We start from the raw sequence: 15,700 nt of genomic DNA, 5'->3' as shown, positions 1-15,700 counted from the left end.
TCTCTCTCTCTCTCTCTCTCTCTCTCTCTCTCTCTCTCTCTGTATCTATTTCTCTCTTGTTCATGGTCAATACTGGTGTGTGTGTTGCAGCAAGATGAGCATGTGATCGGCAAGGCGTTCCATGACCGCCCGGTGGAGCGTGCGGCTCTCTCCAACAAGTCAGGGAGGGTGAGTCACACAGCAATATAGCCATCATGAACATAAACTTACACACAACAAGTTGGGGAGGGTGAGTCACACAGCAATATGGCCATCATGAACATAAACTACACACAACAAGTCAGGGAGGGTGAGTCACACAGCAATATAGCCATCATGAACATAAACTACACACAACAAGTCAGGGAGGGTGAGTCACACAGCAATATAGCCATCATGAACATAAAGTACACACAACAAGTCAGGGAGGGTGAGTCACACAGCAATATAGCCATCATGAACATAAACTACACACAACAAGTCAGGGAGGGTGAGTCACACAGCAATATAGCCATCATGAACATAAACTACACACAACAAGTCAGGGAGGGTGAGTCACACAGCAATATGGCCATCATGAACATAAACTACACACAACAAGTCAGGGAGGGTGAGTCACACAGCAATATGGCCATCATGAACATAAACTACACACAACAAGTCAGGGAGGGTGGTGAGTCACACAGCAATATAGCCATCATGAACATAAACTACACACAAGTCAGGGAGGGTGAGTCACACAGCAATATAGCCATCATGAACATAAACTACACACAAGTCAGGGAGGGTGAGTCACACAGCAATATAGCCATCATGAACATAAACTACACACAAGTCAGGGAGGGTGAGTCACACAGCAATATAGCCATCATGAACATAAACTACACACAACAAGTCAGGGAGGGTGAGTCACACAGCAATATGGCCATCATGAACATAAACTACACACAAGTCAGGGAGGGTGAGTCACACTGCAATATAGCCATCATGAACATAAACTACACACAAGTCAGGGAGGGTGAGTCACACAGCAATATGGCCATCGTGAACATAAACTACACACAAGTCAGGGAGGGTGAGTCACACAGCAATATAGCCATCATGAACATAAACTACACACAACAAGTCAGGGAGGGTGAGTCACACAGCAATATGGCCATCATGAACATAAACTACACACAACAAGTCAGGGAGGGTGAGTCACACAGCAATATAGCCATCATGAACATAAACTACACACAAGTCAGGGAGGGTGAGTCACACAGCAATATAGCCATCATGAACATAAACTACACACAACAAGTCAGGGAGGGTGAGTCACACAGCAATATGGCCATCATGAACATAAACTACACACAAGTCAGGGAGGGTGAGTCACACAGCAATATAGCCATCATGAACATAAACTACACACAAGTCAGGGAGGGTGAGTCACACAGCAATATGGCCATCATGAACATAAACTACACACAAGTCAGGGAGGGTGAGTCACACAGCAATATAGCCATCATGAACATAAACTACACACACAACAAGTCAGGGAGGGTGAGTCACACAGCAATATGGCCATCATGAACATAAACTACACACAACAAGTCAGGGGGGGTGAGTCACACAGCAATATAGCCATCATGAACATAAACTACATACAACAAGTCAGGGAGGGTGAGTCACACAGCAATATGGCCATCATGAACATAAACTACACACAACAAGTCAGGGAGGGTGAGTCACACAGCAATATGGCCATCATGAACATAAACTACACACAAGTCAGGGAGGGTGAATCACACAGCAATATAGCCATCATGAACATAAACTACACACAACAAGTCAGGGAGGGTGAGTCACACAGCAATATAGCCATCATGAACATAAACTACACACAACAAGTCAGGGAGGGTGAGTCACACAGCAATATAGCCATCATGAACATAAACTACACACAACAAGTCAGGGAGGGTGAGTCACACAGCAATATAGCCATCATGAACATAAACTACACACAACAAGTCGGGGAGGGTGAGTCACACAGCAATATAGCCATCATGAACATAAACTACACACAACAAGTCGGGGAGGGTGAGTCACACAGCAATATGGCCATCATGAACATAAACTACACACAACAAGTCGGGGAGGGTGAGTCACACAGCAATATAGCCATCATGAACATAAACTACACACAACAAGTCAGGGAGGGTGAGTCACACAGCAATATAGCCATCATGAACATAAACTACACACAACAAGTCGGGGAGGGTGAGTCACACAGCAATATAGCCATCATGAACATAAACTACACACAACAAGTCGGGGAGGGTGAGTCACACAGCAATATAGCCTGGATCATGAACATAAACTACACACAACAAGTCAGGGAGGGTGAGTCACACAGCAATATAGCCATCATGAACATAAACTACACACAACAAGTCGGGGAGGGTGAGTCACACAGCAATATAGCCATCATGAACATAAACTACACACAACAAGTCGGGGAGGGTGAGTCACACAGCAATATAGCCATCATGAACATAAACTACACACAACAAGTCAGGGAGGGTGAGTCACACAGCAATATAGCCATCATGAACATAAACTACACACAACAAGTCAGGGAGGGTGAGTCACACAGCAAAGTAACCAGCATCAACATGAACTAACACGAGTGTACGTGGGAGTTTCAACCCACGAACTCAAAAGAAAAAAAAACATGAACTACACACAGAATGTCACACATTGCACTACAGTGGAATCCCCCGTTTAAAACCCTTTAAAATCTGAGATAATCAGGTCTTAAAAAAGGTGGGAGTGTTAAAATTGTTAATTTACAGAGGTTTTGAACAGTTCAACAGAAAGTCTGAGAAAAAAACCCGCGGGTTAGGGGGAAGAATTTACCCGATGCTCCCCAGCATGTCGTAAGAGGCGACTAACGGATTCTGTTTCTCTTTTTACCCTTGTTAAGTGTTTCTTGTATAGAATATAGTCAATTTTTGTAAAGATTTTAGTCAAGCAGTATGTAAGAAATGTTAAGTCCTTTGTACTGGAAACTTGCATTCTCCCAGTAAGGTAATACATTGTACTAAGTTGCAAGCCCCTGGAGCAAATTTTTGATTAGTGCTTTTGTGAACAAGAAACAATTGACAAGTGGCTCTATCCCATCTCCCCCCTTTCCCCGTCGCGATATTACCTTCGTGGTTGAAAACGACGTTAACGCGTTAAACACCAAATAATTAAAGAAAGAAAGAAAGAAAACAAAGCCTTAAAAAGGAGGGAGTCTTAAATTGGGGGGGTGGGTGGGGGGGGGGGGGGGTATTAAATGGGGGGTTCCACTGTACTGGACATTTGAGAAAAAAGGGCAATTGTCTGTCAGCATGTAGGCTATTGTTGAATTAATCAACCGTAGATTAAATATCCCAGTAAGTGTAACTGAAATAAGTCAGTGCGTGAAGACGACAGTTGGGGGTGATTAGAGGGGCTGCATATAGAGCAATACAGTTGGGGGTGATGAGAGGGGCTGCATATAGAGCAATACAGTTGGGGGTGATTAGAGGGGCTGCATATGGAGCAATACAGTTGGGGGTGATGAGAGTGGCTGCATATAGAGCAATACAGTTGGGGGTGATTAGAGGGGCTGCATATAGAGCAATACAGTTGGGGGTGATGAGAGGGGCTGCATATAGAGCAATACAGTTGGGGGTGATGAGAGGGGCTGCATAGAGAGCAATACAGTTGGGGGTGATTAGAGGGGCTGCATATAGAGCAATACAGTTGGGGGTGATTAGAGGGGCTGCATAGAGAGCAATACAGTTGGGGGTGATTAGAGGGGCTGCATTTAGAGCAATACAGTTGGGGGTGATGAGAGGGGCTGCATATAGAGCAATACAGTTGGGGGTGATGAGAGGGGCTGCATATAGAGCAATACAGTTGGGGGTGATTAGAGGGGCTGCATAGAGAGCAATACAGTTGGGGGTGATGAGAGGGGCTGCATATAGAGCAATACAGTTGGGGGTGATTAGAGGGGCTGCATATAGAGCAATACAGTTGGGGGTGATGAGAGGGGCTGCATATAGAGCAATACAGTTGGGGGTGATGAGAGGGGCTGCATATAGAGCAATACAGTTGGGGGTGATGAGAGGGGCTGCATATAGAGCAATACAGTTGGGGGTGATGAGAGGGGCTGCATAGAGAGCAATACAGTTGGGGGTGATGAGAGGGGCTGCATAGAGAGCAATACAGTTGGGGGTGATGAGAGGGGCTGCATAGAGAGCAATACAGTTGGGGGTGATGAGAGGGGCTGCATATAGAGCAATACAGTTGGGGGTGATGAGAGGGGCTGCATAGAGAGCAATACAGTTGGGGGTGATTAGAGGGGCTGCATATAGAGCAATACAGTTGGGGGTGATGAGAGGGGCTGCATATAGAGCAATACAGTTGGGGGTGATGAGAGGGGCTGCATATAGAGCAATACAGTTGGGGGTGATGAGAGGGGCTGCATATAGAGCAATACAGTTGGGGGTGATGAGAGGGGCTGCATAGAGAGCAATACAGTTGGGGGTGATGAGAGGGGCTGCATATAGAGCAATACAGTTGGGGGTGATGAGAGGGGCTGCATATAGAGCAATACAGTTGGGGGTGATGAGAGGGGCTGCATATAGAGCAATACAGTTGGGGGTGATGAGAGGGGCTGCATATAGAGCAATACAGTTGGGGGTGATGAGAGGGGCTGCATATAGAGCAATACAGTTGGGGGTGATGAGAGGGGCTGCATATAGAGCAATACAGTTGGGGGTGATGAGAGGGGCTGCATATAGAGCAATACAGTTGGGGGTGATGAGAGGGGCTGCATATAGAGCAATACAGTTGGGGGTGATGAGAGGGGCTGCATATAGAGCAATACAGTTGGGGGTGATGAGAGGGGCTGCATATAGAGCAATACAGTTGGGGGTGATGAGAGGGGCTGCATATAGAGCAATACAGTTGGGGGTGATGAGAGGGGCTGCATATAGAGCAATACAGTTGGGGGTGATGAGAGGGGCTGCATATAGAGCAATACAGTTGGGGGTGATGAGAGGGGCTGCATATAGAGCAATACAGTTGGGGGTGATTAGAGGGGCTGCATATAGAGCAATACAGTTGGGGGTGATGAGAGGGGCTGCATAGAGAGCAATACAGTTGGGGGTGATGAGAGGGGCTGCATATAGAGCAATACAGTTGGGGGTGATGAGAGGGGCTGCATATAGAGCAATACAGTTGGGGGTGATGAGAGGGGCTGCATAGAGAGCAATACAGTGGAACCCCCTTGAAGCCCCCCTAGCTTGTTCAGCCTCCCTCCCTTTTGAGACCCTGTTTTCTCAAATGTTCTGTTCATAGCCACTGTAATTTTACCCCAGTTGTAAGACACCCTCCTTTTTAAGACCTGATTTTCTCAGATTTATTTATTGGTCTCAAAGGGAGATTCCACTGATTCCCAATTTAGCCTCGTGATTAGTCCTTGAGGACATGGGCCATGATGTAAAGAAGCAGTTAACAATGACCTGTTTTACCTTTCTTAAATATTACAATTATCTTATCTTTTAAACCAAAAGAGGACACAGCAGTGACCCGGTTAGGTCTTTCTTTATCAATATTTTGGCAGAGACAAACTGTCTTCTTATCTAATTATCGTCTCTGTCCCCAGCAAGCCATCACCATCTTTGACCACAAAGTGTGCGACACGGTCAAGCGGTCCAATGCCATGAACCACGTGACGGTGGCCAAGCAGAAGCGTCTGGAGGAGCTGCAGACGACGTACAACCAGATGGTCCAGGACTCCTCGGACGCCGTCTCCACCGACAAGGGCGACTCGGTGGACGCTCAGCAGATGCGTTACCTGGAGAACTCGTACGACAAGGTCAGCATGAAGACGGAGGAGGCCAAGCAGGTGCAGCGTGTCTACCTGGACATCAAGGCCAGGTTTGAACAGGTGAGATCAATACTCATGATAATACATTATATTTATAAAGCTCGTGTATCCAGGATCAAGAGTAGGGTGTTAGAATGTTAAATATTGACAAAACAATACATTCACTAACTTTTTATTGTTTTGTCAATATTTTTTAATTTTTATTGTTTTGTCAATAACAAACGTTCCAACAACCTACCTTTCTTGTTTTTTGATTCTGATTTTTGGAACGTTGGCAGTCTCTTTGTTTTTGGATTCGTGTATCTAGAGTTTAAACCCTGCTCAAAGCGCTACACAATCATTGGGGGGAAAACAATAACAAAACATTATTTACAGTGTAATCACACGCATTTTAATGAATAACTCATTGCACTATAACAATAAGATGGGCATTTTATTTTGCCTGCAACTTTTAGATTTTTAACATTTTATTCATATATTTTTGTTTGTAGTCTTTTCATCGGGTGTAAAGTCAGTCAAAGGCTACCTGAGTGATTTTCAGAGAGAGATTGACTAAAGAAACCATAAACGGAAACATTGAAAATGTGGGAAACTCAGCTGTAAGGTTGAGGCAGACTGACATATATACACCGAAACAATGCTAATCTTTTTCTGAAGACTATTCACTGAAATAACCAAATTGAACAAAGAAAAATCATGAAATTCATTTGTTCCTTCCCCCATGGCAGGAGGCCCAGAATTACCCAGCCAAGCTGGACGCGGTGGAGACAGAGATTCGCCGCACGCGCGCCGAGCTGAAGGAGCTGAAGGCCATGCAGAATGACGCAGAGCTGTCCAAGGAAGCCGCCGTCAACGAGCTGCGACGACACGAGGAGACAGTGTACGCCGAGCGCAAGAAGCGTGAGGTGGAGCTCCAGAAGATGAAGAAGGAGGCGGAGGAGAAGAAGATGCAGCATGAGCGCATCGAGAAACGCCTGGTGAGTGACAATAGACAGATCTAGATGTGGCACTTTTCAGCACGTGTAGGGGAACATGCACGGGTAACGTCATCAAATCTAGTTTTTACGTCACTTGTTTGCCAAGATCTGCTGCAGTCGTGCTGGGAGCAAAACAACGTATACATTCGGAACATTGGAGAGAAAAAAGGGAGTCACCGGTGACATAATATCTACATGTACGCGTACAGGTCTTTGCTACACGTTCGATCATCTAGAACACTGTAAGGAGAAGGTTGGATGAAATTTGGTTTCGAAAGATATAATAACAAGAACGAGAACGAGAACAAATACTTCATTGTGTGTCTTTACAAAACAGACATTTGACTTTGGACCTTCTGCACAATTACAAGACAATATTGCACACAGTGATATTAAGATTAAACCTTAGATTTAACACTGCGAACGGTAATTCAATACAGCGTAAAATATCACTTCTCCTCTCGAAAAAGAGTAAATAGTGAGGTGTTAAATGGTTCCTTTGAAATGTGTAATCTGCTTGGAACTTGGAGCAATGATCGAATTCAATGAAAAGGGGACTGGTGTCTGTTGTTTTTTTTTCTTAAGAAAATTACCCCCTCCCCCCTAAAAAAAAAAGTGTAACTGGTAGGGAAATAGCTCAGTCGATAGCGGCGCTGGCTTCAAAACAAGTTGTCGCTATCGGATTCAATTTTGTGCAAACTCTCCTCAGTGTCCGAACACGCCCTTGTTCACGCATGCGCACGATAAAGAACCTAAGGTCACAGCAAAAATCTCAGGGCTTGGAAACAGGAATACACACATGCAGAAAAAAAACAAGTCGCGTGAAGCGATATAAAAACATTTAGTCAAGATCAACACCACAAACCAGTCATCGCCCAGACTACATTCAGATAGTCTCGGCTATTATAACCATACCGAAGACCGAGACGGGTCACGCTAAAAAAGCAGCCCGAATTTCGATGAGGGTTACCTCGCAGGACTGTATAATCTAATCTAATCTAATCTGATCCAATCTAAATTGACTGTGTGCATTGAGTCCCCCAGGCCCAGCGTGGGTCACTAAACACTAACTGTGGACACTGAATTGACTGTGTGCGTTGTGTCCCCAGGCCCAGCGTGGGTCACTAAACACTAACTGTGGACACTGAATTGACTGTGTGCGTTGTGTCCCCAGGCCCAGCGTGGGTCACTAAACACTAACTGTGGACACTGAATTGACTGTGTGCGTTGTGTCCCCCAGGCCCAGCGTGGGTCACTAAACACTAAGTGTGGACACTGAATTGACTGTGTGCCTTGTGTCCCCAGGCCCAGCGCGGGTCACTAAACACTAACTGTGGACACTGAATTGACTGTGTGCGTTGTGTCCCCAGGCCCAGCGTGGGTCACTAAACACTAACTGTGGACACTGAATTGACTGTGTGCGTTGTGTCCCCAGGCCCAGCGTGGGTCACTAAACACTAACTGTGGACACTGAATTGACTGTGTGCATTGTGTCCCCAGGCCCAGCGCGGGTCACTAAACACTAACTGTGGACACTGAATTGACTGTGTGCGTTGTGTCCCCAGGCCCAGCGTGGGTCACTAAACACTAACTGTGGACACTGAATTGACTGTGTGCATTGTGTCCCCCAGGCCCAGCGTGGGTCACTAAACACTAACTGTGGACACTGAATTGACTGTGTGCATTGTGTCCCCAGGCCCAGCGTGGGTCACTAAACACTAACTGTGGACACTGAATTGACTGTGTGCATTGTGTCCCCAGGCCCAGCGCGGGTCCATCCAGCAGGATGAGCTGACCGGTGGGGAGAAGGCGGTGCTCACCGGGGAGGATCAGCAGCAGAAGATCACGTCCTATGAGGAGGCCTTCAGACACATCAAGGAGGCCACTGGCGTCTCAGACACCTGGGTGAGTGGGACCTTTATTATTATTTTTCGACATTTAAAAAAACAATATTTAAAAATTTTTTTAAAACAATGGGACCCAGTGCCCCAAGCACAGGAATCACCTTTGGAGGAAATACCAGTCAGACAGGGTGGAGATTTTAGAGGAGTGACCACACTGCACATTGACTGATTGATTGATTGACTGACTGATTGATTGATTGACTGACTGATTGAATGACTGATTGGTGTACCGACTGCATGTCCAACAGGAGGTGGTGGAGCGCTTTGAGAACCAGGGGGCCACCACGCAGCATATTGAGTGATTGATTGATTGATTGATTAATTGACTGAATGACTGACTGACTGATTGATGTATTGATTAACTGACTGATTGATGTACTGACTGCCCAACAGGAGGTGGTTGAGCGCTTTGAGAACCAGGGGGCCACCACGCAGCACCTGGAGGAGCTGAAGAAGGACAACGAGAAGCAGATCCTGAGGCTGTGCGAGGACAAGGAGAACCTGCAGCGCGAGTTCGAGGAGATGAAATACTCCGGCGAGGCCAAGCTGTCCAGGTCAGGACCTATTCACTGTCTTGACCCATTTCCCCTCCTGACATGGAAAGCCACTATGTCAATTTCAAACTTTAAAAGTAGCTACTGCGAGTTCCCCAGAATTATTACCTGTACCATACCTTTACCTTACTGTACCTTTACCTTACCTGTACCTTTACCTTACCTGTACCTTTACCTTACCTGTTCCATACCTTTACCTTACTGTACCTTACCTGTACCATACCTTTACCTTACTGTACCTTTACCTTACCTGTACCATACCTTTACCTTACTGTACCTTTACCTTACCTGTACCATACCTTTACCTTACTGTACCTTTACCTTACCTGTTCCATACCTTTACCTTACTGTACCTTTACCTTACCTGTACCATACCTTTACCTTCCCTAGCGGTCAGATGATGCTGGAGGAGTGTGAGAACCACCTGGCCAAGGAGGAGCAGAGGCGTGACGACGCAGACCAGCGATTGCAGCGCGCCAGTCGCACCCTCGTACAGGTCAAGGCCGGCGTGGAACACCTGGCCGACAAACTCCACCACCTCAAAGCTGTGAGTCATCACTTTGTGTGTATATGTGTGAGTCATCACTTTGTGTGTGTATGTGTGGGGAGCCCTGAGACAAACTCCACCACCTCAAAGCTGTGAGTCATCACTGTGTGTGTATGTTTGAGTCATCACTTTGTGTGTGTATATATGTGTGAGTCATCACTTTGTGTGTGTATATATGTGTGAGTCATCACTGTGTGTGTATATATGTGTGAGTCATCACTGTGTGTGTGTATATATGTGTGAGTCATCACTGTGTGTGTATGTGTGAGTCATCACTTTGTGTGTGTATATATGTGTGAGTCATCACTGTGTGTGTGTATATATGTGTGAGTCATCACTGTGTGTGTGTATATATGTGTGAGTCATCACTTTTGGTGCATGTGTGGGGAGGGGGAAGCCCTGAGTAAAAAAACAAAAAACGCCGAATACGGAAGACAGCAGCCAACTGGGCTCAGGAAGAAAATTGGCTGTCTACAGGAAACATGTTATACTTACAGTAGAACCTGTCTTTAACAAAAAGTGGTTGTCATAGACAGGTAGTCGTATTTGAAAGATGGATTATTTATCCCAAAACAACCCAACTCATCAGGTATCCTTGGGGTGGTTGTACACATATATAGCTATTCTGATGGGACACGTGGGGGAATTCGGGGCCTGTGATTGGATGGTCTCTTCCGATTATCAAAACATAATGCTATGGAAGTCGGCCATTTTTGCCAATATCCAAAAGCATATTGACAATAACAAAGACGCATGGTTCCAGTTTACCCATCTGTACCACACGATGTTTCAATCGACAACAGCACACACTGACAACTTGAAATTCTTCTCAGGAATCTTTTTCAGCTTTACAAATGTCGATAGCATACCCTTTTCTGCTAACTTCCTGATGAAACAGGACTAAACCAATTATTTTCTGTCCCTAAACACCACAAAATGCCCAAAGTCGAAAGATGTAGTACAAACAGGGGAGTAAAACGGAACAGCCGTTTTTGTGTGCCTGTGTGAGCTAAGTTGCCGACTGACACAAACTTTCGCATTGGCTTTTCTTATCTCGTAACTCCACACTAAATACCCCAATTCCCCTCTGAAGTATTGATGTTCAACCCATGGCACTAACATTCATGTAGTCGTTTATAACTGAGGTTGAAAAATTCGCTTCATGACGAGACAAATATAAATGCCATTTACCAAACTGAAAACTTTGCTGCCGTCTGTTCGCGTTGTACGGATTAGCTGTTCTCTTCTCCTCCCCTTGTTGCATCCTAGTTCTTCAGTTGTTTCTAGTTTTCCGTTGATGTTGTGTTTTGGTCTTCTTCATAAGTAGTCTTGTTCAAAATTAAAAAAACTCAAACTTCTTTTTGTTGTATACGAATGAACTAATAAAAAGCTGTTTAACAGCTGTGTTGTCAAATCGAGTTTTTTTCCAAAGTCAGTGTGGCGCCTGCGCAAAACTAATGCGCATAAGAAACGGCGTCTGCTATCAAAACCTGAGATCAACGCATCGACGCAAAAACTGTCATTTTGTAAGTTTGGAACAACAAATCAAGGTCAGAACAGCTATATAATCGCTATTGTATTTTCAGCGTAGCAATAGGGTCCGATATTTAGACTCGAACAAGTATAATGCGACTCGTCTTCGACTCGTTGGCATTATACTTGTCTCGTCTAAATATCGGACCCTATTGCTACGCTGAAAACACAATAGCTGTTAATATATATATGATTCAGTCATATAAGAATCTTATATGAAATAGGGTCCTATTTCTTATAAGTTAATTTCGTACGGGAAGGATTTGTATGCAGGTGGTCATTATTAAGAAGTGTTAACCAGAGCAGGTCAATTGTACCATCATTGGAGGATGTTTTAAAACATGTTAACATATTATGTGGTCTTGTTCACCAGAGCAGGTCAATTGTACCATCATTGGAGGATGTTTAAACATGTTGACATATTTTGTGGTCTTGTTCACCAGAGCAGGTCAATTGTACCATCATTGGAGGATGTTTAAACATTTTAACATATTTTGTGTCTCGTTCACCAGAGCAGGTCAATTGTACCATCATTGGAGGATGTTTAAACATGTTGACATATTTTGTGGTCTTGTTCACCAGAGCAGGTCAATTGTACCATCATTGGAGGATGTTTAAACATTTTAACATATTTTGTGTCTCGTTCACCAGAGCAGGTCAATTGTACCATCATTGGAGGATGTTTAAACATGTTAACATATTTTGTGTCTTGTTTGACAGACCAAGGGCCACGTCCCCACCGCCCAGATCGCACCGTCATCAGACGAGTACGTCTTGGACCAGCTGTCCACATCAGAGGAAAAGCTGCTCAAGCTGCTGGAAGAACTGGACGGCAAAGACCTCAACGAGACGCTAAGACAGATGGAGGAGGAGGAGGTCTGTCACATACTTTTTTCTGGGGTGGGGGGGGAGTTGTTTTTGTTTAAGTTTTTTCCTTCTTCATGGGAGGTCTAAGTTCTAACCGAAATTTAGTTGAGTAACAACAGTACATGACATATTTAGAAAGATGACCCCGATTTTAGACCTTTACTGTTGTAGACACTTATTTGTTATTCCTTTTTGCTTTCAATTACAACATTACAGGGAAATGCAAAAAGTATTTTGGAGACGACTTGAAAAGACAACAACCTGTAAGAGCAGTTTCACATTCTGGTGTGTGTCGACTCTTTGCTGTAATTTACCTGTGTCTGAATTCTATTTGAAGAACTGGTCAAGTAAGCTTGAGTTAATGTTGTCTTGTGTGTGTGCAGTTCCACGCCAGTATAGAAGGCAAGCTACCCCAGTACAACACACGAGTCAAACTGCCAACCACCCAAAGAGACCTTGTCTATGGAGATGGTGAGTGTTAGGGGGTGGAATGGGGGGGGGGGGGAGGGGGGGGTGGTCTTGTTTGTGCTCTAGCTGTTGTTTTCACTTGTGCATTGTTTTTTTCCTCTCCTTTTTTCTTGTATACAAAAGTACTGTTCACTGCATGTCGTTCATAAAATATGAGAAAACAGCAGTGAAGCTATAGGGTCACAGCTACCTGCGATGTTGTTGCAAGGCTCGCGCCAAGGTCGCAGCTAACTTTGATGTTGTTGCGAGGCTCACGCCAAGGTCACAGCTAGCCGCGATGTTGTCGCGAAGCTCGCGCCATGGTCGCAGCTAGCCGCGCTCTTATTGCGAGCCTCGCGCCAGGGTTACAGCTAGCCGCGTTGTTGCCGCGAGGCTCGCGCCAAGGTCGCGGCTAGCCATGACCAGCTGTGAGTAGTTGCCGCGATGTGTTTAGATTGCAGCGACCTCGCAGCGAGGTCGCAGCGACTTTTCGTTTCTTAACAGACACTTTCCTGATATGAAAATTAAGACCATAAAAAAATCTGTGAAAATCAGGTTTGGGAATTGAAGGAGTCTGAAAATGGGGGTTAATTATAATACACTGTATATGGGTTGGAGGAACACTTGTTGCTGGCCCAGACAATGTCTTAATTTTCTTAGCAGACACCACTATATGTACATACAATTTCACTTACTCTGTGCTTTCTGTATCAGGAAAGAAAAAAATCACTATTGAATTTCGAGGAACATACATGTACCTGATATATGATGTATCTGTTTTGCTCTCAAAATAAGATGTGCAAATTATCACTGTTGGTGTCATGGTTTTAATTGCTCTCAAAATAACCAACTGACCCCCGTGGCGCAGTGGTTAGCGCATCGGGCTGCGGGCCGGGAGATCGTGGTTCGAATCCCATAAGGGGTGCGTGGGTTTTTTCGAGCCTCGGTCGGCTCCTACCCAGAGTGGAAGTGCTAAAGTTCCAATGGGGAGGCTGGGATCACACAGCCGAGTGTCATTCACTTCACGAATGCGATTGACTGAGAAAGCGCGAAAAAAAACAAAAAAAACTTGTCTCGATTCTTGTGACCCTTCCTGCTCAGGGCTCTCATGGTGACCTTGGTCCCAGAGTGTTCCTGTTCCAGCCATCCCTGAATATTCTGCTGCCAGCCTGGGATGCTCCAGGGGGGTCGACGGAGGGACGCAGTGGCGGTCTGCTCTCTGAGGAGACGCTCACTCAGTCTGGCTCCGCGACTTGACAGTCAGTGTCGTAAGTAGAGGGCTTAGTAGGTAGCGGGGCCTGTGTCCCTGGCCAATAACAGGACCAATACTGAACACCGTCGAAGTGACTCAGCAGCAGTGCAGTGTCATCTTCCGAGGGTAGCCTACCGCAGCGGCCTGACATCCTTCCCTGGAGTGTCTGTTAGTGATGGTGCCCAGGCGTCTGACCAACACTGGGGGCTCATTGATTCGACAAAGTCTGGCGGCGGAACGAAGTTCAGGGGTGGATGTTGCAGTGAGTGCTGGGACGGGGCGGCGTGGGAGCATACTGGGAGAAGGAACAAGCGTCGGGACAAGCAAAAAGAGGATGAAACAAAATAAAATAAAAATAAATACATAAAGAAGAAGTGAGAGAAAAAAAGAAGAAGTGAAGAGATGAGAGTGAAGAAGAGAAAGAGGAGGTAGAAGAAAAGAGAAAAAAATAAGAAAAGAAAAAAAATAATGCTCTCAAAATAAGATGTGCAAATTGCTCTCAAAATAAGATGTGCAAATTCTCACTGTTGGTGTCATGGTTGCTCTCAAAATAAGATGTGCAAATTCTCACTGTTGGTGTCATGGTTTTGCGTTTCAGAAGATGAAGACAGCGGAGAAGACGACATCGACGTTCCAAACCGCAACGCCATCAAGAAGAACTCACAGAACATCATCGACGCAAAGACCAAACGACGCGTGGCAAAGAAAAAGAAGAAGACAAAGTAATCAAAATGTGACGCCTAAAACCATAGTAGTTGACAACCTTAGACACAGACTGTGAGATTATCATCAAGAAGCTCTGACCTTTGAAGATAAGGAGTATTTCCAATAATGTGCGATACGCAAATGACAGATTTGTCAGAAATATATCATGAGTGATAAAACATCTCAATTTGTATTCATGAAAGGCAATAACCAAAACCAAGTGGGGAAAAAAGAGTACACTAAGTCTTTGCCTTGTACAATGTTCTTTAAGTGTACATACTTTAATTTACAAAATATGTGATATAAAACATCTGCTTTTTTTTCTACATACAATAGTTGATTTCAGTTGTAATTAGTTTACTTTGAGAAAAACAAAACCTAAAACAATTGACCAATTCTGAAATGTACAGTTAGTTGTGGGTCAAATTCTGAAATGTACAGTTAGTTGTGGGTCAAATTCTGAAATGTACAGTTAGTTGTGGGTCAAATTCTGAAATGTACAGTTAGTTGTGGGTCAAATTCTGAAATGTACAGTTAGTTGTGGGTCAAATTCTGAAATGTACAGTTAGTTGTGGGTCAAATTCTGAAATGTACAATTAGTTGTGGGTCAAATTATGCAAAAACTATGTGCTTCTTTTTCCACCATTGGTTTGGTGACTGCTGTCAGTGTTTTGCAATTGTAGGCATTTTACTTGTCATTTTGAACTGTGACTTTTGTTTTGCATTGTTGATATTTGATTTTGAGAATGTGTAACTGCTGGTAAAAAGAGTCGAAAAACATGCATGCAATTTTATTTGAAGAACAATTTAAACTGCTACCTTGAGTTTCACAGTGCATTATGTACTGATGTGTGTGTGGTGTGTGTGTGTGTTGTGTGTGTGTGTGTGTGTGTGTTGTGTGTGTGTGTGTGTGTGTGTGTTGTGTGTGTGTGTGTGTGTGTTGTGTGTGTGTTGTGTGTGTGTGTGGTGTGTGTGTGGTGTGTGTGTGTGTGTGTGTGGTGTGTGTGTGTGTGTTGTGTGTGTGTGT

General features: G+C 44.7%; 1 protein-coding gene across 1 annotated transcript in view; it reads left to right on the top strand.

Moving 5' to 3' along the window:
• LOC138948312 (outer dynein arm-docking complex subunit 3-like) overlaps positions 1-15,491 on the top strand; it is a 20,309-nt gene extending 4,818 nt beyond the window's left edge. Inside the window, exons 3-11 of the mRNA XM_070319823.1 lie at positions 91-168; positions 5,663-5,947; positions 6,616-6,864; positions 8,626-8,769; positions 9,162-9,322; positions 9,713-9,869; positions 12,123-12,278; positions 12,653-12,740; positions 14,567-15,491. Coding sequence (XP_070175924.1) covers positions 91-168; positions 5,663-5,947; positions 6,616-6,864; positions 8,626-8,769; positions 9,162-9,322; positions 9,713-9,869; positions 12,123-12,278; positions 12,653-12,740; positions 14,567-14,694 — 1,446 coding nt within the window. The 3' untranslated portion in view covers positions 14,695-15,491. The remainder of the gene's footprint in view (positions 1-90; positions 169-5,662; positions 5,948-6,615; positions 6,865-8,625; positions 8,770-9,161; positions 9,323-9,712; positions 9,870-12,122; positions 12,279-12,652; positions 12,741-14,566) is intronic.
• Positions 15,492-15,700: the final 209 nt, after the last annotated feature.

This window comes from Littorina saxatilis, linkage group LG15, assembly GCF_037325665.1.
Source record: "Littorina saxatilis isolate snail1 linkage group LG15, US_GU_Lsax_2.0, whole genome shotgun sequence".
NCBI classification, from domain to species: Eukaryota; Metazoa; Mollusca; class Gastropoda; order Littorinimorpha; family Littorinidae; genus Littorina; species Littorina saxatilis.
The sequence above is the reverse complement of the archived record's forward strand: the minus strand, read 5'-3'. Positions and strand labels throughout refer to the sequence as shown.